General features: G+C 35.4%; 1 protein-coding gene and 1 long non-coding RNA gene across 2 annotated transcripts in view; one reads left to right on the forward strand and one right to left on the reverse strand.

Moving 5' to 3' along the window:
• Window positions 1–9,711, forward strand: part of LOC117599287 (uncharacterized) — a 59,728-nt gene extending 50,017 nt beyond the window's left edge. Inside the window, exons 3-4 of the long non-coding RNA XR_008304089.1 lie at window positions 9,027–9,087; window positions 9,625–9,711. This is a non-coding gene — a long non-coding RNA (uncharacterized LOC117599287). The remainder of the gene's footprint in view (window positions 1–9,026; window positions 9,088–9,624) is intronic.
• On the reverse strand, window positions 134–24,510 carry LOC113545655 (cadherin-like protein 26). The gene is made up of 17 exons (XM_026945087.3): window positions 24,047–24,510; window positions 19,189–19,302; window positions 16,264–16,413; window positions 14,887–15,028; window positions 13,359–13,531; window positions 11,929–12,060; window positions 11,320–11,502; window positions 9,525–9,844; window positions 8,143–8,285; window positions 6,740–6,970; window positions 6,291–6,509; window positions 5,824–5,942; window positions 5,223–5,306; window positions 2,599–2,643; window positions 2,393–2,416; window positions 2,186–2,266; window positions 134–856 (listed from the first exon to the last, which is right to left on the reverse strand). The coding sequence occupies exons 1-17, from the start codon at window positions 24,086–24,088 to the stop codon at window positions 797–799; spliced, it is 2,262 nt and encodes a 753-aa protein (XP_026800888.3). The 5' UTR covers window positions 24,089–24,510; the 3' UTR covers window positions 134–796.
• Window positions 24,511–25,335: the final 825 nt, after the last annotated feature.

Below are 25,335 nucleotides of genomic sequence, written 5' to 3' on the forward strand. Positions count from 1 at the left end.
TTTAATGGCAAACAAAGTTTACATTCCTAAACCAGGGTTATAAGAAATGCGAGTGGGCTTTTAAAGCAAATAAAGTCAGGAAAATATCATGAGATGTGGTCTTGGCAGGCATTATCACCATTGTACTGGCTGATTTTGCATCAGAGCATGTGTGTTTATTATTGAGTATGAAAATAGCAACAAAGAGAAAAACTAGACACATTGAACAAATGGATAAAATTGGCTTATGACCAACCATCGTAACTCATCAGCATTAAACAGTAAATTATGCTCAGACAAAAATAGAGCTTCCAGTGGAAGTCCCCTTGAAATAAAGCAGTGGACACAGTGCCTTTTTTGATTGAAAGTAATGGAAAGTAATTAGCTGAAGTTATGTTTTTTAAAAGTTGAGAGGTAAACTGCATTAAAAAAAAATGCAAGGTGGCAAAAGTTCTCTTTGACTGCTACTTAATGATTGCAAGGATCTGTAGAAATTCATGGCTGGCCAAGATAGTGTGATAGATCCTTTTTGTTTCTGAAGTCTTTTCCTCTAAATGAATTGTCATTTTTGCCAAGCATATTTTATTTTATTCCATGAATCTGTTACAAAGTCCTTTTGTGTAAGTTTGAGTTGTACCACTGAATCCAGTTGCAGAAAATCTACCCACATTATCTTTACGTTTTTGGGGGAGTTCCTATTAAATCAGGCCTGTACACAACTGCCAGGTTTGTTAAGTGTAGGATTGTGATGACATCCAGATGAAAATCACCCTTGGGAATGGAGAAGGTTATCAGCGTTTTCATCAAGATCGGCTTCTCATTCATTTGCATAACAGTGTGGCTCATAATCGCAGCGCTCCACTTCTAGAGTCTGGAGCTAGAGGAGAAGGGGAAAAAAATAAAAAAAATATTATATATTTCTTGATATAAAACTCATCTAAATGTATGGCATAAAGGCCAGTAGGATTTAGCAAGAGGGTTTCACCAGTTTTTTCTTTTTGCCAGGCTTTTCTTGAAATCTTACTGGAAGAAGTTAGAGAAACGTGATTACTGATAATGAATTCATCAGTATGATTTCTGTTTCTATCTATAAGAACAGGCTGGCAAATGACTCATTACAATTATATTGTAGGTTTTAAATATCATAAATATTCTATAGAGTATAAAATCCTCCAAGATCATTCTATTCATATTAGCTAGAGTTGGTTCCTACCGTGTTATTATTAGGGATCAAGTGAATGTGCACTTATTTATTTATTTATTTGTTTGTTTATTTGTTTATTTGTTTATTTATTTAGGGGGGGGGATGTGGATTATGTGACATGCATACTGTAACCATGCCATTTTCTTTACCAGCTAGTATTGGATAACCTTGTTTAACTAAATTCCTAACTAACCTATTTTGCTATTTAGATTAGATTTGAGATAAGAAATCTTTGTCATTATACTTGCACACAACGAAATTTGGTGTGAACCTTAAGCAGCAACAAATCAAAATGAATAATTTACATTATGTACACAGCAGTGAGCAACAAATAATAAATAACAACAAATATGTAAAGTATTAGTATGAATACTTTAGAAGTATTAGTAGTAGTAAATGTGAAATAAAGATTGTTTGCCTTAGCTGTTGATTTGGAGGCAGAAAATCAAGAGAATTTGACTGCATGCAGCCACAGTTAAAATGGGACGTCACATCATACCAGTGAAAGGCCGAAAAATAGACAAGTTGGTTCTTTTGGTTACATTTCAACATTGCTATATTGGCGATTAAATGATTTTGACTCAACATATAAATCTCCTCATTTGCTCACTAACAAGACAACTTTTTTATTGACACTCACTTCTACATGTTTGTTTGCAACCTGATTGGTTAGCAGTTAAAAAATCATTTCTGAAAAGTTACATTTTTTTTCCAACTTTGAAAGCACTCTGCTGTGACAAAAAACAAACAAAAAAAACCCTGACTGTTCTTTTAAAAGTGGCTCCATTCTGTCCACCTTTCAGACTGGAATTACGTGGGGAATGTGCACTGGCGATTGAAAAAACAGGCTGTGTGTTCAGCATTATTAGAGTTAGCAGTATGTTTAATTTATTTTGCTTATTTCATTTGAAAAACATTCTACCTATTATTCATGAAATCTGCAACACTTAAAGTCTCAAATGTAAAGTCTCAAATGTAAATAAATAAATGTTAAAACCATACCTGATCAAGTCGTTTTGACAGGATTTTTTTAATGTAAGTGTCATTTATGTACAAAGCAGCACAGTTTCTGCTCATTGATTCCTAATGGTAAGAAAATACAAAATAATATCGTCATAGATGTTTCCAGGCATCAGCATAAGAATAAATCATATCTGAATGAGTTAGGAAAGTATATACTAAATCTGAGGTTTAAAAGTTATAACTTACTGAAGTTGTCCTTGGGGAGAAAACCTGTATGAACAAGAAACTGGTTTCTGATTTCCCTTTTTAACTCATTTATAAAATAACATTACTGGCATCTCCTTGCATGATAATTTTGGCACATGTAAAAATGCACTTAATGCGATGCACATTTTATTTGATCAAAAAGGCACATTTTCATTTGCATTAGCATCTTAGCATTAGCATCTTACCTTCATGTCATATTTGTTCTGACGATAAGAGCCTCTTGTAGAACCCTGTAATGTGCAGACATGCTGTAAATTTCAAGATAAGCAGATATGGCATTTTCATATATATTTACCCCAGTACTGTGCAAATGTCTTAGGCACCCTATTTTTTTTAGTACAAACTATATTTATTTTTATGACTACTTCTTTATCAAGTCAGTACAAAAACATTTTAGATTTCCAAACATTAGTTTTACAGCACAAAATTAAAAGTATTTGTATGTCAGTAAAGAAAACAGCATATTACATAAGAGACCACTTTTCATACAAAAGACATAATGAAGGCTGCTGAGTTTTGCTGCAAAAATAAGAAACACGTGCGACAGTCAAAGTCTCCAGAAGAACTGTGGCTGATTCTGCAAGATGCTCAGTAAAACTTACCAGCTAATTTCCTTATAAAACTGCACAGATTGTAACTGAGACTACTATTTTTTTTAAAGCGAAGGGTCATCACATCAAATATTGACTTTGTTTTATTTGTTACTGTTTACTCAAATTCAAAATCAAATTTTATTTGTCACATGCATAACCATACACAGTACGACTTTCTGACATAAAATAAGAAAATACAGAAAAATATTAAATATAAAGAAAAATATATACCTAAAAAAGTGTATAAGAATATACCTTATACTGTGTGTATATATATATACACTTATACTTGTTATATATATATATATATATATATATATGTATGGATGGTGGCAGCAGCAGTCTGACAGTACAGATATAAAGTGCGGATATGTGCAGTTTTGTGCAATATATGCCATTTGTGTGATGTAATGTGCAATAAATGCAATACTAAATTGCAATACTAAAATAAATTAGTAATGTTATGTAAGGTAGATGTAGATAGAGGTTGGGTGTTTGAAGGAGACGTATGGATGGAGACGAACGATTCTTAGTCCTTGGTGATGTACTGGTTGAGGGCTTGAATGGCCTGCGGGAAGAAACTCCTCCTCATCCTCTCTGTATTCTTCCCAGACCGCAAAAGAGAGAAGAGTCCATTGTTCGGATGGTTGAGGTCTTTCACTATTTTCCTGGCCTTGTTCCAGCACCACTTGCTGTAGATCGATTGTGGTAGATGTAGGTCAGCGAGCTCTGTACGGATGGTATGCCCAGCTGATTGCACCACCCTCTGTAGAGTGCTCTTGTCCTGCTGGGTGCTGTTCCCAAACCAGGCTGTGATGCTTCCCATCAGGATGCTCTCGATGGTGCAGGTGTAAAAGTTACTTAGCACAATAGAGGGCAGTCGAAAGTCTCTCAAGCGTCTAAGGTGGTATAGACACTGCCGGGCCTTCTTCACCAGGGTGTTAACATGGCAAGACCGTGATACGTCCTGCGTGAAGTGAACACCAAGGTACCGGGAATTATCCATTCTCTCCACTGGGGTCCCGTTGATCGTGAGGGGTTGGTAGCTCCTCTCCTGCTTCATGCTGAAGTCCACAATCAGCTCTTTGGTCTTGCTGACGTGCAGGAGGAGATTGTTCTCCTGGCACCAATGCTTGTTATCTCCTCCAGGTAGGCCTTCTCGTTGTTGTCGGAGATCAGGCACACCACAACAGTGTCATCAGCAAACATAACAATGGTGGTAGAGCTGAAAGTGGATACGTAGTCATATGTGTACAATGAGTACAGCAGGGGGCTCAGAACACAACCCTTTGGGGCTCCAGTGCTGAGAGTGAGGGAGGGTGAAACATGTTTGCCCAAGACTTGCACTCTTAACCAGGAAGAGAGAACAAGCAGAGCAGTGGCAATGAAACACCAAATTTCCTAGATGAGATGGGAACAAGCTTTGGAATGGAGAATCACCTGGGAGGACATGTGGAAGTGAAAATGCCCAAAAGATAAAGTTTTTAACCTTAGGAGTCTATGATGTGCTACCAAGCCTGTCCAACCTGTTCGCATAGGGCATAGTTGAAACATCCACATGCCCCCTGTGTTCTGAGCCAGAGACCCTGGAACAGGTCAGATAATCTTGCTAGCAGTCACTGTACCTTAGGAGGAGAGGATGGGAGAGGCACAAGAGGGGACGCAAGCTAAATATGCAGAGCTGGTAGAGGTCTGTTGCCGGAAAGGTTGGAGGTTGAGGCACATGGCTATTGAGTTGGGCTGTAGGGCATTTGCAGGCCAGTCCCTCAGTATGGCCTATGGTACTCTGGGAATTACTGGGCTAAGCAGAACGAGAGCCATTAGTTCCAACTCGGAGGCAGCAGTGAAAGCATCGAGTTGGCTCAGACAGAAGAGAAGAGAGGAGTGGGGGAGCTAGAATGCCATTTTTGAAAGAGCTGAAACACCTAATGAATCCAGGTAACATCACTGAGGATATGTCCAAGTTTGTGTGTCAGATGATGTGTGTTTCAACAAACACACCTCACATTTAGGGTTATGATTGCTAAATCTCCTCTTATTCAGTGTCAAACAAAACATTTTGTAAAGAAGCATCAATTTTAAATGCCTGTCCTTTAATGATGTTTGATCGGCTTATGTGTTCATGCAGTGTTTTGCATTATTGTCACATGTTGAGGATCTTAAACAGTTCATATTTTAGTAAAATAAATTTTGTAAAGGTGAGTGTATTTACATACATTGTGCAGCATTGAATGCTGTCTGAAAATGCCATTGGACATCTTCACACTGCTCTGGATTAAATGGGCTGTTTCAGATGGGACCTTGATGAAAAGAATAAGAAACTTCAACACATGTATTTCAGAGTTGCTTAACCATTATAGCTTATGTCATATAGAGAAAGAGCATACAACACAAGCAGTGCTCATTCTGAATCATGGCCTTTGTTCCAAAAAATAGTTGGCCGGTTAAATTCAAAACACCTATATTTGAGTACTGTGGAAAAATGGTATTATGAAAATAGTGAGAAAAAGGTAAAATATATTGTTATTTTGCTCTTTGCCTTTTGTGATTTGTGCTAAAGAAGATAACATAGATAGTATTTAGTGTTATAGATATAGTATTTATTTAAATAATGTACACTCTTGAAAAAGATACATCTAGAACCATTAATTCTTCAGCATTGGGGGACCCATTAAGGGTCAATTTAGAACCCTGTGACTGTGTTTCACTATCAAAGAATTTCAATCAGAACTCTTTTAGGAAAGCAAGGGATTTTGATTTCTCCAAAGAACCTTCGAGGACCCCATAACCTTTTTTTAAGACTGTATATTTGATTACCTTGCAGTCTGTGCCAGGCATCTCAATGTTGTACATAATGAGATTCCCAGGAGTATCATCAGACAGAATCATGGTTTTCTTTTGCTTTTTGCAGAGAGTAAGAGTCATCAGGAGTATCACTGTCAAACAAAAATACATTTGTAGTAGTTGTTTCTGGGAGAGAAAGCTGTAGATGAGATTTAGCAGCACTTTTTTCAAATTGTGATTTATATTTAAATGGTAATGTGTAAACTGTAAATGGAAGCTACAATTACTGTATGCATAGATATTGCTTATATACAGTGAAGCTCCCCTCTCTCTCTCTCTTTTCTGCTTCTTTTTTCACTGTGTAATAAAACTACATCAACTTGTCTACAATCTACATCTAAATCTGCATCTATTTATCAAAATAACCTCATTAAACTTGAATTTTGCAGTGTATTTTATACTGAAGTTGTATCAGTTTAGGTCCTGCATCTAAGCCTTACCTAGCAGAAGCAGGAAAGCGAGTATCATTATCACACTGGAACTAAGGCTCGGCTGCGATATGAAACTGCGAACGTGGCAGTTGGGTTTGCTGGAGCAGTCACACACAGTGATGGACAGTTTTTGGACCAAACCATAGCCTTGGTTGTCTGATATTTTGATCTTAATTTCATAATGGCCTGCATAGACTGGGGTCTCTCTGACTAGGTTCACAGTCGTCCCTGCAGAGAGATAAGATTATTAATTAAAAAAAGTAATTTCTTCCCTTTCATATTCACACAAAAAAATATTACAGTAATTCACTGCATTTCTACATGCCAAGACTGTTCTTGCACCAACCCTTATGGGCCAAAGCCCATGTCCACAGTACGTATGTATTTAAAAAGCATCTAATAATGAGTATTCTTACAAATGGTAAATTAGACTTTGAGTGGAGTTTCAGGCACTGTACCATGGTTTGGTTCGATCTTCCATTTTCCTTGCATTTGGTCATCTTCCAGTAGTTCATAGTGAAATGGTGCACTGTATGGTGGAAGGTCCAGGTCTACAGCAGTGATGTTAGTCATGGTTTTCTCATCTGATAAACACATACTCACTGCATCCTCCACCAACAATGGTACATTATCATTCTCATCTGCTAAGTAGATGACCAGTGTCCCTGTACCGGTCTGTGGAGGCTGAGCTTTAGATCAGGAGAGAGAAGAATAAAAGTGCAAATAATAATAAATACCCGAATTTTAGTCTCTGCTAAGACGTCCTGATAAAAGACCTGTGAGAAAGACAATATACTTAATGAAGTGGAAGCAAGGAGAAATATTTTTAATTGGTGGTCTGACCATAGTCTGTTTTTAGCAAAAAAAGATTCCTCCTAGGGAAGCCTCGTAACAGCCCTAATTAGTACACATTTTACTAATAGACCATTCCCAGCATTTGTATAACTTGTACGAATCACACTTTTTTTTTTGTACACTTAAACATTTTATACATGCAGAGTAAACCTCACATGCTCAAAAATGGCAGATGCAACACAGCAAATGTGCCCTCACTACAAAAACAAAAACAACACAACCTCCTGGGATATTTTACTAATGGAGAAGTGCACAGAAAATTTTAGCTTTTAACTTTGATCTCTCTGGTTTTGAAAAATGTGTCCAATACAAATAATATAAATAACAGGGGGAGTTAACCAGTTCATTCATTGATTCATTCATAGATAAATAGATAGATAGATCACTTTATTCATCCCAGAGAGAAGTTCACCTATTACAGGAGCACAGTGAGTTCGAAATATGCTAAAAGTAATTTACAGTATAAATGAAATAAAATAAGAATACATATGTTAAAGAAAAAAAATACAGTTTGAATAAAGAATAATGCTAATAATATAAATATAATATAAATAATAATCTAAAATCAAATTTATGGATCTAAAATCCATTTCAATAGATACAGGTCAAATTTGACCCGGACCAGCCTCAATGTACAAAAATATAACTTTTTTTAAAAAAATATATATATATTTTTGTGCATTTTGGGTCAGTTTAGTCAAATTTCAGGCTAAAAAAGGCATTTATGGTGATTTTACTGCTGTCAAATGTCAAAATGGGTCAAATATGACCCGAGCAGAATGTAAGGGTTAAAATTCAAAATTATTATTATTATACATTCCTTTACACTATCTTATTTTGTCCTGTTATATTAATTCAATAAAGCTATAATAACAAAACATCTCAGAAAAGCCAATCTTAATTTTAATGCCAATTAACCTGCTATACAGTACATTACTTAATAAGTGACGTGTCACTTAGGTTTCTTTCAAAGTTATCATAAAGTGTCACATGCACTGAGTCTTACCTTTATTCACAGCGTACACGATAACACTGTAGGTACTGTGGTTCACTAATGGTGATTCTCTGTCCATAACTTTGGCCACAGAAACTTGACCAGTTTTTGAATCTACAGATACCCAGTTATCTTTATCTTTTCCTTTAACAAAGCTGGATAAGAAATAAAGAGAGTTATAAAGACTTTATTAAGAGCCAATAGCCAGAAAAAAAAATATATATATATACACACACACACACACCCTTATATATACACACACATACACATACAGCCAATATCTGTAATCTGCGAGTAAATTCTGAAAAGCAGCGAAATGACAAAAAAAAAAAAAATCTGGTTTCGACCAAAATCTTGTTTTTCCACCAGTAACATACATTGAAATCTGTACTTTAAGTGTGACATGGAAGTGTTTTATTTTGGTTAGGTTATAACCTTCCCTTGCAAAGATTACATTTGCAAAGATCATATTGTGTAAGGAGGCAATTTAAGAAACACAGTGGTTAACACAGTCAGGGTGATTTTTTTCACGCTTTGATCGAGTTATTGGAGAGTTACATGCCATAGCGAAACAGACATAAGCCTAGTCAATTCAGTTTGTAGATACTACTGAGGTTAGTGTGAACAGAGATCAGTTTAATTTTCTAGATCAGGTGATGAGGCTTGTATTTAGAATTTACTTTTTACATAATTACAAAAGTCACAAGATATGTACAATTCTGAAATGATGTCCTTGGACCAAAATATTCTGGGAACCCCTCATTTAGATAACAGATCTAATAAGTAACTGATGTAAAGTTGGTGTATATTCTTCAGCACTTTTAACATTATCTCACATTCAACAACAGTGTCAGTGGTTTTTCACATGGTTGTATACTTTTTATGCTTGTTAAAAGGAAGGAAAAACTGACGGAGACGATATGAGGAAGAAGCCTTAAGACACTGGACAGTGCAATTGTAAATAATTTCCCTTCTAGTATAACTGTATCCTGTATAGGCAAAAAGTGCAACTGTGTCACCAGAAACTTGAGCTTATGAGCAACTTATGAATATGAGTATCAGAGTTATTTCTCAATTCATTATAGTTTTAACTTGAAGTCTATTTTGTTGAAGTTATCAACTGTTCAAGGATGGAGACTTGAGTGCAAAAGTTTGTAGCAATTGCAGTCCTAAAGCTATCCAAGGACGTCATTCACAGCCATCTTTATGGTTTCTAGATGGTAGCATCCACAGTAATCTCATTGATCTTTTGGCTGTCCATGTGGTCACAAATTATGCACTTCTCTTAATTTATATAATCTTAATCACCCCATTCAAGGGTCAAGCAGAGTTAAACACAATCGAGAGCCCTAGGTTAGCCAGTAAGAACATAAAAAAAGGATAATACGACTTACTGAAATGAGTTTCCATATGTCTTATCTGGGTCTATGACTGTGAGAGTATCCAAGAGGGTTCCTACTAGTGAATTCTCCTTGATCATTATTTTTCTAACAGGTGGTACAAATTCTGGAGGGTCGTTGACATCCTCGACAGCAATAGTGACTAGATATGGCTTAGGGAGGATAAGCACACCCGTGCGGGACCTTGTGGAACGAGTCTCTACATCCCATAAGCCTTGGGAAGTACGAGTTTTCACCTTACAGAAGAAGTAGGGCTCCTCATTTTCCACAATGATTGACACGTTTTTTGAAGTTTGCTCCTCATAATCCATTGCCTGTGTATTTAGTAAAACAAGAAAATAGTCTGTGACATAGATCTGAACAAATTAAATAATCAAGACCATTCTTGTTATTATGGTGTCATGGTTTCAAGGTTGTACACAGTGGATGATTAGAAGATTATCTCATCTGTAACTTTTTCAAAATAAGATTAAAATACAATACTAAACTGTCCATTACTGTCTACCCATTAATTTTGTGTCTGGCTGCGACTAATGTCGTGTAATGCGGAAAACATAGGTTGGATTTTGTAGTGCCCTCCCCCTGGACCCCCTCTAAATCATAGGACAGGGACCTCTGGTTTTCTGCACAGGGGATGTGGTAGCACTGAGACCCCTTTGTCTGTGCAATCTGCTACTGTTGTAAACACATTACATTACAACATCTGCTGCATGTTCTTAATTTTACAATACACAATGGCTGTCAATCAGAAGAAATTACTGACTATTTTTGGCTAAGCAGTGCTGCATACTGCCACAATAATTTGTTTGTTTGTTTTGGCTTGCTACCTCTTTGCTCTTTTAACTTATAACACCAGTGCGATAAATACTGGCAGTTTGAGATTTTATGGAAAAAATACCAATTACAGGATTACGTTTTTTTTGTGTGTCTATTTGTTTTATTATTATTAGTAGTAGTAGTAGTATTAGTAGTGTTTAATGCTTTATTTAAAAACAGGCAAACTAATCCTAAACATTAAGCAAGATCATAGTCACAAAACAGGCAAGTCTTAGGGGCGATGCACAGGCAAGGCACAAGAATCAAAAGCCAGAAAACACCACATGGGATATAAGGCTTAGGAATGTCAGGCAAGTATACACTGAGCAGGTACTTTGCAGAGAACTGTGGGTCTGAGTGAGTGTATTTTTATATAGTATATAGTGTTCATGATTGCATCCAGGGGTGTGTGATTTAGTATGATGGTGACTGAGGGCATGACAGAGTTCACGTGTGTTAGGTGTTGTCTGTGGGGACCATTTCTGTAGGCTGTAAAACAGTTTGGGAGTTGTGGGTCATGGCGGCCATCTATGTTGGCTGCAATGCATTTTGGGGATTGGAGTGTGACACCGATTCAGGCGTTGACGTGACACAAAGAGATTTTGTACAACGATTTTCAAATAACTTTCTTCTTTACTTTTTTCCACTGGCTTATATGGTTTTAAATGCTCCGTTAATAGCTTTAACCCATATTTTTAGTTTAGTTACTAAATCATAGTGTGTCACAGTCATACTATGAAAATTTCAGCCACCCCTATACACAGTATAACAGAAAAAGGTTCTTAAAGACTTCTTTATTTCTTTAATTCTTTCTTTTATGATCTTAGATAGTTAAGTGCTGTGCTATTTATTTGGTTGTAGATACCAGTAGTGAGTTCCACTGTAGTTTTAAAAGTTTCAGTTATAAACATTTTATCAAGACAACAAAGACAATTTTCCAACCTGCATATTTTGTCAGAAGTCACAGAAATACCTTTATAACAGTCAGGATTCCTTCATTAGTTTTGGGGTCTGTCTGGATTTTAAAATAGTTCTCCTGATTTCCAATAAGAGTAAATTTAGCTTTCCAGGCTGGTGACCCTTGTCTGTCTTTGTCAGTGACCTGCAAACGCAGAACTTCCACTCCGCTCTCTCGTTCTTTTATTTTTCCAGGACCCTGAAGAGTGCAAAGATAATAATTTGCTGTCCATTAACACAAAGCACTTTTAGTCTACCATTTTGCTAGTGATACATTATTGTAGGGCTTGTTGGCATGCAGCTGTCTGAAATACCAAGATCAAAGGTTTAAAGAACTTACATTTTAGTTGATTTGCTTTGATAATATACTACAGTTACTTTTATTCATTTGGTACATACTAGTATACAGAAAAATTTAATTGAAGCACAGAACTGTGCGATTGAGGACTGGAGCTACTAGGCTAATGTAGCTAAAAACCAAATGCTGCTTATAGCTCCAGTTAATGATTTTGCATCATAAAGTCATACAGTTTCAGAGAAGGTGCATTTAATTTGATGAGCAGATTGCTAAGGTATTTTGCTTAATATACATTTTCTGTAAGAGTATAAACAGTTTAGTACTCACAGTGTGACCAGTGATTTCAGGGAGGTGATTGTTTTGGTCAGTGATGTTCAGGACCAATGTGCTCGTGCTGGACAGCTGTACTTTGTCTCCATTATCTGTGGCTTTGATCAGCACGGTATATTTCTTTGCTTTCTGCAAAGATGTTATTTTTTAAATATATTTAATGTTTTATAAATATATAATTAATAACAAACAGTTAAATAGTATGTTCAGAGTTATAAATTACATGCATTTTACATGTAAATTATGAGCACTCTAACACTTTATTACTTTTAGGCATGTTAAGAAAAACAGTTTGAATCAGAAAACTGGCCCAAAGGACTATGATATGGCCACATTATTTAGCAAGCCTAGATCCGGTTCGAGTTGAAAAAGGTAAACTGTTAAAAACAGATATAGCCATTGAAAACTGATGCACACAACAATCAGTTGTATGCTGCCCGGTTTGAGCATGAGAGACAGATACAGTTCACAAAGCACCAGCAGATCTTAAGTCATAAATCTGGAAATACTTCAGAGTCATTAAAAGCTCAGCATTAAATCTCGACGAATCTCTGCTATGTGGAAAAACCTGCAACACTTCAATGAAACAAACTGGAAACACCAGAAACCTTGCTACACGCTTACAAACACAGCACAGGGTAATGTTACTCGAAAGAGAGCCTACAGCTAAAGATGTCTCTTTCAGAGCTCTCTACAGCACTCATTACTTCCTAAATTTAACTGAATGGAATTCTGTTGAATTGGTAGTGAATTAAACCATTGTTTAACTGCATTGTATTTGTACTGTATTGTATAAAATGCATCAAAATGTTTATCGTATTGCCTGAAAGAGGAAAAGCTACATGCTTAATTACATTATTATTATTATTATTATTATTATTGTTATAAAATACTTTTTAGTATAGATTTTGACCTTATAACCAAGTAGTCAAATCTTGGTGGGTGAAGGACAATGTATTTTACGCATAAAGCACTGCGAGTGTACAGCAAGTGTACATTTTAAAAAATTTTTTATCAGCCTTACAGTTGCAACCTTCCTGTGCTTGCAGTCTGGAGTTAGCTTATTGTGATCATTTATTTTTAAAACATACAATAACTGTTACTTACTCTGTTGGCCAGAAGACTAAACATATACTTTTTTGAAATGTGATTGTGCATTTTGTGACACAGTATCTATGTACACCATCCCAAAATACATGTATTTATTAATTTGTAAGCTTGTTAATTTCTTTATTTACACACTATTTATTTATTTGTTTGTTTGTTTGTTTGTTTGTTTGTTTGTGAACTGATACAAACTCTGTTAAACTTTCCTTAAAGAGGTTATTCAGAACCATGTCAGTTAGCATAGCAGAATTTGGTTAACATAGTTTAGTTAAAAAAAAATAATAAAAAAAAACACATACATGACCCTGAATTGTATTTACCTCGTAGTCCAAGCAGCCTTTGAAATAAACACTTCCTGTGTTGTTGTTTTGACTGATGTAAAATTCCACATTATCTGTTTTTGGGGTGACAGAGGCGACTGTGAATCTGAAGGTGCCATTGGGGGTGGTTGGGTCGTCACCATCTGAAGCAGAGACTGTCGTAACCAGTTCACCTGTTGAGAAATTTTCAAAGTTATAGAACAAAATAACATGGTGTCACTCTTGCACATTTGCAAAAGTCAGTTTGCGTGTCAGGTTACAATAGTTAAGATTGTAGATAGAGTTTTAGTTTTTGTACCTTTTCTTACTAGTTCATACACAAACCAGATAACCTTTATTCCAATTCCAAATTTTTCCCTTGCTTTCAAATGTAATATTATCTAAAGAAAACATTAACATAAAAAATATAATTTGCTTTTATAATATTGTCTAATTAATAAATTAATACCAATGATTTTGTTAATTGCTTCTCATGTAAAGAGAACATGCTGATGGTTTGATATAAAGCATGACTGAGTGTTCATCTGCTATGCTTAGTGCTGAATATCATACTTACTTTTAACTATGTGTGCATGTGTGCGAGATGTTTTTCGTGGTCGTTTGTGGGGTCAGTTGTGCAGGTCTACATAAATTAACCTTATGTGTCCATGTGTTGCAATGCTAGCGTAACTACTGTAGGGGGGGCAGTATATTGAGCTGATAGCATACAAAAAATTGTCGGAGTTGTGCACAACTGATACATACCTCTGTTTTCGGCAAACTCCACCCTGCATGCATTAACTCTTGCTTAACTCTCTGAATAGCATATCGGTCTGTAGTTGTCTGTGGTTTGAATACCAGCGTGTGCCGTTTTGGGATTAAATCCTCACTACATTCCCTGAACTCAACTCAGAATATGGTCCTTAGTGTCTGTGTCTACAACTCAGACAGTGATGAGTGTGTGCTGTATAATATTGTTCTTTTGGATTAAAAAACACACTTGTACTTGAAGAAAAGTAGTGCAGTGCAGTATGATGCACAGCCTTGCGATGAAACGTGACAACATGTTTTAAATGTAATGACAGTTTCATTACTTTGTTTCAGAAGAATCTTATTCTTTAAAATATTTTAAATAAAAAAAGTCCTAAAATAATAATAACAATCATGTACAGAATAATGTTCTAATAATGCGTCATACTTGGAAAGCAGTAATCAAATATCGAGCTGGAGAAATTACTCTACATAGATCATTTCAGTGCATTATTATTATTTATAATTTTTTAATTTGCTTTTCACAATAACACTTATGTAAAACGTGTATACTCTGTAATTTGGGATTGTTATTTAGATCTTCACTGTGTATGTGTGTAGTGAATTTAAAAAATGTATATAAATAAAAAAAAATTAAATATAAAGGTGATTGCAAACATGTGCATGGCCTTGCATTAAAGATTAACTGAGTAAAGCTGAACAGCATATGATGAGGCCTTTTCTTTTTTTAATCCTAGCATTGTGTCTTTAAAATGACAGTGTCACTGTGTTAAGTCACCTTGAGATACAGACTCGTTGAGTGTTGTTTCATAGTATTTATTACTAAAAGCTGGAGCGTGATCATTAATATCCAAGATCTTGATCTCAATGCCAAGTCTTGTGTCCACTCTGTCATTTTTATCCCTTGCTTCAAGCCTGAGCTGCAATAGAGACAAATATATTGTTGGATTAACATCTAATGCTTGATATATAATTAACATCTGGCACCTATATTAAAAAAGTTAAAACAAAAGTTTGAGGTACCTTAATAATGTTTCACTTATGCATACATATACCTATGTTAATAAATATTTTAGTACAATACGTATTGTATTATAATATCATAATATTACTGTTACCAGCATAAACTTAATTATTTTATGTAACAGTTTGTCCTTTAGTGCTTTAATATACCAGCAGTAACAATTCTCATTTATTAAAGAGCAACATGTCATAGATAGATAGATAGATAGATAGATATTAATCCCAGAGGAAAATTCACATTTTACAGCAGCAGCAGCAAAAGAATAGGATTTGCAGTAAGAAGTAATCAAGACTAATAAAATAAAAGTATTCAGTAAGATAATAACTAGTAGTAAAATAAAGTAAATATAACTATAATCACTAGTCCTCTGAGTGAATGCAAGTGACAGTGCAAGTAGTAGCAATAAATATGCAGCAAAATAGATATGATCAGCAGAGCATCCATAACAAGTTGTATAGTGCAATTATATAGTGCAGTTTGTTGAGCTTCCTTGCTTCTCCTGCTCTAATACTGCCTCCCCAGCATATTGCCGCAACAACAGACTGGTAGAAGATCTCCAATATCTTGCTGCAAACATTAAAGGACCATAGCTTCCTCAGAAAGTAGTCTCCGTGTTGACCTGTGTACAGGGAGGGGATAAGCAGACTCTACTTTCTGAGGAAGCTAAGGTCCTTTAATCCATTTTAATTTATTTAGAGTTACATTTCATTTTGAAGAATGCCTCCCAAAGTTGGTTCCTGTTATCACCTATGGTATAGCAGCTATAAACAGTCATTTCCTCACCATCCTTACTTTTTTCCTTTCTCTTGAAATTAGTAAGACAAATAAAATGCAGCTTGTCAGCTTTACCTCTTAGAAAGTGCTGACACTGGAGAAATGTTAAACGTCTTTTTTCTTTATATCAACAATTACACACTATTTAAACATGTTCATGTGTAACATCCGCCATACAGGTCCCTGCGAACTGTTATCATAGTAACAATGTATTACAATGAGTGCATTAATATAAACCTGTCGTCTGTTACAGAAAATTAATTAGCAGCTTCTCTTAGATTCAGTCAGAATTCAACACTGCTGTGGTATAAGTTTTAAATATGTTCATGATAAATTCAGGATATAGGTTAAATGTACCAAAAGTTTTTTAAACTCCTCATAGTCGACCTTCTTATGCACAAGAACTTCACCAGTGTAATCGTTGACACTTAGCACGCCTTTGGGATTCATAGTTGCACCACTGCCTCCGAGAATGTATCTTAACCAAAACTTCTTCTCCAGGTTTACCTGAAACAAAGACATCCATAAATAAAGAATATTATTATTATTATTATTATTATTATTATTATTGTTGTTGTTGTTGTTGTTATTGCTATTATAGACATTGCTGTGTTTTGCATGGCAAGATGTGGCAGTTTCCACACGCTGACTTTGCATCAAAGTGACAAACTATAAGGCTACAAATATTGTGTGTTTTAGATAAATGATCACAATGCGTTGTAGTATTATTAAGTCATTGTGCATTGGAGTAAAATCATCAATGTTCTGATAGGCCTATAAATAAATGTTCTAATTAGCCAGGCAATGTGGGGATCACTTATATATGGATACTTTATATATATAATACATAACCATCTATCTATCTATCTATCTATCTATCTGTATATGTACATTCTGCCATTTTCTGTAATTAGATGCATATCAAGGGTACTGGTGCTGATTGTGCCTTGTTGTTGAGTCACGTGACAGCTTTTACTTCAGTAATACTGGCTTTGATTCAGTTGGGCATCTCAGTTTGGCATGATATTAGTCTACATAAATAAAACAACCATGTCAATTATATTTTAAAATTGAATTTTAGAGCTGATACATGATCTGACATGAGAATTTAGAATTGCATATGCAATGTCCTTGCCATACTTTGGGTTTCGGTCAACTGAAATACACTGAACTGTGTTTTTGCACAACTTTGATGACATCTTGCACTCTAACCCTACATTCACCCTAGCAACAGATCCATGACAAAGTGGCAGGTGACCATTCATTTTCTATGCATGTGCACAGAGACATAATTTCAGGAACAAGTAACATGTGAATTAAGAGTTTCTGTATTCTATGTAAATTAGATATGCTGCGATAAAGCATCATATCCAAACGACTGGCTCAAATGATTCCTTGTACCAATCCTATGTGGGGCGGCAGCTATCGATTATTTTAGTAATCGAGTATTCTACTGATTATTCCATTGATTAATCTAGTAATCGGATAAGAAGTAATTTTTCTTTATTAAAGAGCAATACTAAATATACAAGAGAAAATAAGATAGGTCTCTTAAAATAAACAACTAAGAGAGAGAGAAAAAGAGAATGAGACAATCAATGTGAATGGCGCTTAGTCTTTCACAAAACACAGCTAACTTAGGGACATCATAACTAGCCACCATATTGACTTACGGTCTTAAATAGTCTCTACATATAGCCACAATCAACATACATTTTCACGGGCCTTTATTTCAACTAGCAATCATATTGATTTAGGGTAAATGCGAACGCTAACGTTGCCTTGTGTCGACTCCGCTCCGTGGATTTGATGCGAGGACTGGGTGTTTTCGGATGAGATGTTGAAGCATTGAACTTGTACTGTTGTTGTATGCCAGTTCAGTCTTACAGTAAACACACTGTATGGAGTTTTCTTTCGGTTTTAGTTTGAAATGATCCCAAACTTTGGAAACTTTCTGCCATTTTCTTTGGCCTGAATCTTCTCCCCGCCCCTCACTGTTTTCTCGCCGTTCCTCCATTTTTCATTCTGCCGCGTCTTCTGTGTTCACATCACATGTCCAGCGTTTATCGGGTTGTGCGTCAGTAATAATGGTCCGTGGGGAAACACAGAGTTCCGTGTGTAGTTACAGTAAATGGACTAAACGAAGCCTTGAGGCAAATAATTTGCCTTGATGATTTTTTGTATTCGAGTTACTCGAGTTACTCAAGGAATCGTTTCAGCCCTAATCCTATGGCATATGTAGGCCTGATGCTTCTTCAGTTCCCCACTTAAAGTCTTTGTTCCTGCCTGCAGTTAGTTTCCATGTACTGTTTTGACTGTTTCATCTTATCCTGTGATTTATGACCTCTTATTAAATGTGTATAGAGGTGTTACGTGGAAAATAAAGAAGCAGCCATGCTGTGTTGGTGCCTCTGGTAGGCGCATGTAGCTAGTACAGTTACCTTGGTTTGCTAGTCTGCCAACATAGCTAATAAGAAAGCCAAGCACATAACATGTCATCTACCCAGTGCGTTATTAGTGCGTTATTTAATTTGTGACGAACTGGTTAAGCTATATATAACTGCCATTTGTCAACAGGAAAAGAAATCCTTGACAGTGCATACCCACAAGAGACAAAGTCAGAATACTAAATGACACCTGCAACTTGATGCCAATACGAATACGAGTTTATCTTTTGTACTGCCAGAACATGTGATGTTGGGGAGCTGGTGCAAGCTGATGACAGGATGGAGCAGCAGGTTTCTACTGATTTGGACCTTTAAACCTAGACCAATTGTCTCACTATCAATATAGACATTTTAACCTTAGCCAACTGTATCTGTAAAAATATAAACTTTTAAACCTGTACAAACAGTTTTAGTATAAATATGGACCTATAAATGTTTTACTAACAGTTCTGATATAAATAAATATCTTTAAGCTACCAGTGGCTTTGAAAATGTTATGTAGTCTGTATTTATAGTTATCATTATTAAAGAGTTTGATTAAAAAATCAGACTTGATTTTGATTTTTCCTTCAGCATATTGTCTATATTCATTTAAAGAGGCATGCATTTGGATATTTACTTACTTTTAAAAATTATACATGTACTTTATTTACTTTGAAATTTGTATGTCCTTTAAATAAATATTTTTACCAGACAGAATCTTAATTTGTCGTTCATACCGAGTTTTTACTGGTCAAATACCAGTAATTAATGGAACTGATATATATTCTTAGCATACTGTATACAGGTTTCAAACAGGTTTAACAATATGCTCTGAAAGAAATATGATACTCACGGTGCCTAGTATATATGGGAAAGGGCCAGGACATTCTTCCTCTATAGTGAACGAGTCGATGATCCATGCTCTCTTCTGCCTGATTTTGGTATGGGCTGAATCTGCAACTACACACTAAGAGCGAGAAAGAAAACCTCTGTGATATAAAAATTGTATTTAGTTAGTGTTTGGGTAACATAGAGGGAACATAGAGGGACATAAACAGTGAACATTAAAAAAACAGGTTGGTAGAAATAAGCTTCCACAAAGAAAACCAAAAAAAAAAAAAAATTGGTCCGTATGTAATATTGACCAGCAAATTATGTTTGCACTGCTATGAAAATAGCGCCCACCATGCAGTACATTGCAAGTGATTTCACAGTGTTGTTTGGGGCAGTGTGCACATTGTTAAAATGGTTGCTGTTTGCTTCTCCAAATTTTAGACAGCAAACATTTTAGCTGATTGACAAAAAACATTGAAATAGGAATTAGAATATAAAAGTAAAAAAAAAGTATTATAGCAGATAAATATTTAACATAAATTCGGTAAAGTTGTTTTCCATGTTCGATACATTATCATTTCCAGTTGTTTTTAAGGGAAATTTTCACTGAGTAATAAATGTCTACCAATAGTTATTCTCTTAATAATTAAATATCTAATTGATAATTTAAAAAAAAAATAATTGTAATAATTTCATCCTGAATTCAATGTAAACAATGAACTACTCTCAATCTAAATGTATTATTATTTAGAGCAACAGTCAGGACATATACAAAAGTCTATAATTATTGCTTATGTCGTAATGAACAATCAAATTATTGCATTATTATTACTTAATTAACTAAGTAATTACCCAGTGTAGTCAATAGTGGTAAATTGGGTCTTAATATATTACTACTTATTTGTTCCTTTTTAGTCCCTGCGCAGTTACGCGAGTCATTGAGCAGCATTGTAAAACATTACACTAAAGTTATTTAAAAACCTTTGATCAGTGGTGTACATAAAGTCTATTTGGGGACGACAAGAAACAATAGGCCAAGTGCATTTATTTTCCAGGTTAATCTTGCAACATAAGACACTGTACGAATTTACTTCCTATATAGTCTAGTTAAATAATTTCCTGGACTATTCAAATGGCTGATCTCACTTTGTTATATCTTGGTTGAAACATTCTGACCCATATTCATTATACATAAAGAATATAAACCTTCAATGTAATCGCTATTATTCTAAAATGTAACAAATGAAGGAGTATGCATGGCCAATATTTTGACTATTAGTCAGTTAACATTTTTTCCCTCTACCGGATCCATTTCAAGCTACAAAATATAAATAACGTTACAATATATGTAATAAAACTGCTTGAGTACACTGCATTAGGGACATTTCTGTAACTGAATAAAGTTTAAACTGTACATTCATTTCATGGTGGACATGGTGGGCAAAATTGAGAGGTTCTTGGACAATAGCAAACACCCCCTCCATGCCACTAGGAAAGGTACAAGAACGGTACAAGAAGCCATTCTTGCCCGCTGCTACAATGAGTCAGCAGCGAGGTTGGGGAGCTATGTAGACATCGGAGACAATGGACTTGTCTACTGATTTTACATACCCAACTACTACACTGCGTATTGCACAACAAATTATACACAGGGTCATTGCGCATTGTTACACACGCACTGCCACTTTACTCATGACTTTACTTATGACTACTCTACATTTTTTATACACACACTACCACAACTGCTCATCACACAAGTGTTGGTCTTCCCTGTTGCTCTTGTGTTGTGACTGTAGTGACACCAAATTTCCTGTTGGGATCAATAAAGTACTCTATTCTATTCTGTTCTATTCTAGCTTAGCACATAGATGCAGCATACCAAATTTCAGCTTGATTGCACTTACAGATCCTGAGAAAGAGTTATCTGACATTAGCTCCGCCCTCATATATTGACCACAGCCAAACTTTGCATAAAAATACACCCTTCAGAGCAGGGTCAAGGGTTATGATGAATATAATATGTATATTACAAGCAAAATAAATTCTTAAAAAAAAAGTCTGTGCAGGACATTCGAATTCTTGTACTCCACCCTTGGCAAACCATGTCTACATGGATCTCACTTTGTGCTCAGGTTTGTTGTCATGCTGGAACAGGTTTGGGCCTCTTAGTTCTAGTGAAGGGAAACTGTAATGCTACAACATACAAAGACATTCTATATAATTGTGTGATTCCAAATTTGTGGCAACAGTTTGGGGAAGAACCACATATGGGTGTGATGGTCAGGTGTCCACAAACTTTTGACCATATAGGAGATAGATGAACAAAACTTAGCCTCCTTCTAAGCAAACATCTATACTGTATAGCAAACAGGCAAAAATCTAAACAAAAATCAAACTAGCTTGATAAATAAAACAAAACAAAAATCAAACTAGCTTGATAAATAAACTTTTTAAAAAATCTCATATATGTGGACAGTTTGGTCCTTGTTTCCAGTCATAGCTACTGGGGTGGAAAATATGTGTAGTCCATTGTGTAGTCCATTAACCCTTACACAGTTGTATACTACAGGAAGCTATATACGACACCTGAGCAATTAAGAAAACAGTTCTACACCCTGGGTAAGGCCTGCAGTCACTGCATATGTATTTGTAAATCTGTAATCTAAATGTGTTGACCAATTGAGATTGGGTTTAACCAAATCTCATTTATCAGAAGCCCTTTTTATCTCTTCTGAAGTATATGTATAAACTGCAGCATTTATTCTAATACAAATGAATGGCCTGTTGTCATTAAGATCATTTCTGTTCAGTCTCCCTACAAATAAATGAATTGCTTATACAGCTGGTATAACTTGTTAGTATACATTAATTTTGTGTAACTAATTATAGGTCTTGTTTTTGCACCTGTTTTTAATGTTTAAATGATTCTGTTGTGCAGTTGCTGGAAAATGGGTCAGCAGATGTAGACCTCTTGTCAAATGAGGAAGATGGAAGATGGCCAATATATGGATAATAAAATGACTGTTGCTGATGAGTCCAGAGTCCAGAATATGACTCAGTGAAAGCAGCCAAAATAAGTGTGCAAAATATGAGTTTAGTTTTCTGTTTGTTTTTGTTTGTTTATTACAGTGTATTTTTATCCCTTAAAAAAAAGGAAAAGGCTGTTGGGTAGGGATGGATTAAACTTGAAAGCAACCAATACAGGTTGAGAGAAATGACCAATAAGGGAAATTCATTTAATCAGCAGGGTATTCGTGAAGGTGAGAAATGCAGTTGTCACTCAGGTGTGAAAATTACTCACTATGGGAACTAATACTGTTACATGGGAGTGTCCACTTCAGTATATGTCCATCCATAAGTGGTGCAAAATGTATATATCTGGAACATATACAGACCTGTGGAATTAACTGTTTTTTGACCTGCAGATTCTTGGATACTACTGTATTTAGCGAGTATGCTGGGTTTACTGGTTTGGCTACATCTCTTTTCATGCAGTGGACAGTTATTGAGGATCACACTCGCCTGAGTAGTTGGACCCCAAATTTTTGAAGCTTGGCCAAAAGTCCTAGGACTAGTTCGTTTTGCATATTATGCAAATTACCATAAATTTGAGAGGGCATAGCTAAATTTTTAACAGAAGTAACAGAATCAGTCAAACAAAGAAATTTCTTTCTACCTCTTTGTTTCCAAGAGATATGCTTGTTTTTGTGTGCAAAAACATGAATAGCACCCCCAGTGGCCAAATTGAGTAAGTTTATTTAAAAGGTCAGATTACTAAAAGGACCGTACCTGAACCTACCATTCAAAGTTCGCAACGATAGCTGAATGGTAACCCTGTCAAATGCCTTCTGAAATCTGTTTGGCTGATGCCAGCCATGTTTTTAAGTAATCAGTTCAACATATTAGGACCTAGGTATAGCATAGCAAATTTTAGCTTGATTGGACTTACGGTTCCTGAGAAACAATTATCTGACCTTAGCTTCGCCGCTATGCACGACCACACCCCAAACTCTGCAGATGACCTTGGAATGTTCAGTTTTGTATGCATATGAAGTTTTATCTGAATTCATGCTAGGAAACATTAGTTACAGATGTTTGAGTAAATTAGGCTCTGCCTTGTTAGAATTAACTGCCCTGTCATGGCCATATTGTTTACAAATCTCAAGATGTTTTTGATAACTGTAGATGTTTACTTTCTCCTTAATAGACTGACACCAAGTTTGTGAAGATAGGTCAAAAATCTTAGGACAAATTTGCAAAAGGTTTTTTTGTAGCAATAGTACCATATTATATACCATGAGTACCATATTATGCAATTAGCATAATCTAAGTCGGCAGAGCAAAATGGTTCTTGAGGCTTTTGTTTGGGAGAATCCAAGGAGTCAGTGAAAAACAGTTTTGTTTGTATGGCTCAAACTTCATGAGATATGGATCAAAACATAAACACTTGTGCTACAGCGCCACTATTAGGCCATTTGGGCCCATCTTGCTTGCCCATGTTTGGGCACAGAGTATTACATGTTAACCAAGTTTCTTGTCTGTACAACTTACGATTTGATCTGCACAACCCGTTTTATTGGTGAATAAGAATAATAATAAGAAGAAAAATCCTAACAAAAACAATAGAATTCCAGCACTATGCACTTTTGGACCCCTAAAAATCCTAACAAGAATAATAGGGTTCCATCGTTATGTGCTTGAACCCCTAATAATAGTAATACAGAAACTAACCAGGATGAATGAAAAATAAAGTAGTAATTTACTCTGTTTGCGCGCTGTAAAAATGTTGTAAGTTTATTTCTAAAAAAAGTGATATGTAAATGTAATATAATGCATGCATTAAAAAAAAAAATAAAAAAACAGAAAACAAAACTTACTGTCATGAAGAGAATGATGATCATTGTAATTATCGTCCTCATGCTGTCTCTGGTATGTTTCTGCTCTCTTAGTATGATCTCTAATATAATCTGGGTGTACCTAAAAAGTAGGAAGTGGATGAGAGATGTCTCTTCTTTTGCGTGTGTGTTTGTTTATGGTTCTTATCAGTTTCTAGCCCTTTATAGTTGTAGTGGGAGGAGAATTCACATAAATTTCTCTTGAATGCATTTTAGATAATCATATCATAGCATATTAGATAATGGATCATGGCACTGTTTTAGTTTCAGTGCCACTGTGTATCTTTAAACTTGTCCTTCAGCAGACAGCAGTGCTTTATGAATACCTTTGCATATCCTCTAGATGAACACATCTGTTATTAGTCTTATTCTTCCCTTTGCATTCAGAATTCTACTCAAACAACTTTCGTACTGAGCTTTTTTCTCCTTCCTCAACCACTTGTGCATGTTTTGCACAGATGGGATATGTCTGCTTTTTTCTTGTTACAGTGGAGTGCTTTCAAAAGTTGACAAAAGTTTTTCAGACAAGCACTGAGCAACAACGATCGATTATTTACCTGAACAGCTTGTGTATTTTTGAGACATTCTGCTGTTACAGTGTTATATCCCACTTTAGCTTTGGATGAATACAGTCAAGTCACACAAGCAGCTCAAAGTCTCTTGATTTTCTGAGCCATAATTAGAATAAACATTAAAAAAGTTACTACTACTACTACTACTAATAATAATAATAATAATTACACCAGCTAGTTAACCTGTACTGGTGAGGAGTCAGTGATAGAATTGCAGTAAATACAGTATACATGTCACTTGAGCCACTTTTTTCATTGCACAGAACTGTTATTTTTAGATGACATGATTTTTGGGTAAAAATGATTTGATACCCCTACCAAGAGGAGTTTTCAACACAAACGAGACTATAGTTGTTTTTCTGCACAAATAAATGGACATAGAGACCAAAACACATCATTATTTCTAAGTTTGATACATGATAACTTGTCTGTGATGATGTTTGTGTGTGTGTGTGTGTGTGTGTTTGTGTGTGTGTGTGAACTCCATCAGTTCAGACCAGACCGCTATCACATGCTCAGGAACACCTTCACATCTTCAGACACACACTTTATACTTTTACTCTATTAATTTGGTTAAGAAAGTGTTGCTTAATGAACAAATATGTAGACATAAAAGGCTGAAGTGTCTTATATGTCAGTTATTAAAGATAGAATGTGCTTCTTCACCATGATTAAACACTAACAGGTTCTTTAAAGAAT

The sequence above is a fragment of the Pangasianodon hypophthalmus genome, chromosome 16, assembly GCF_027358585.1.
Source record: "Pangasianodon hypophthalmus isolate fPanHyp1 chromosome 16, fPanHyp1.pri, whole genome shotgun sequence".
In the NCBI taxonomy this organism is placed as follows: domain Eukaryota; kingdom Metazoa; phylum Chordata; class Actinopteri; order Siluriformes; family Pangasiidae; genus Pangasianodon; species Pangasianodon hypophthalmus.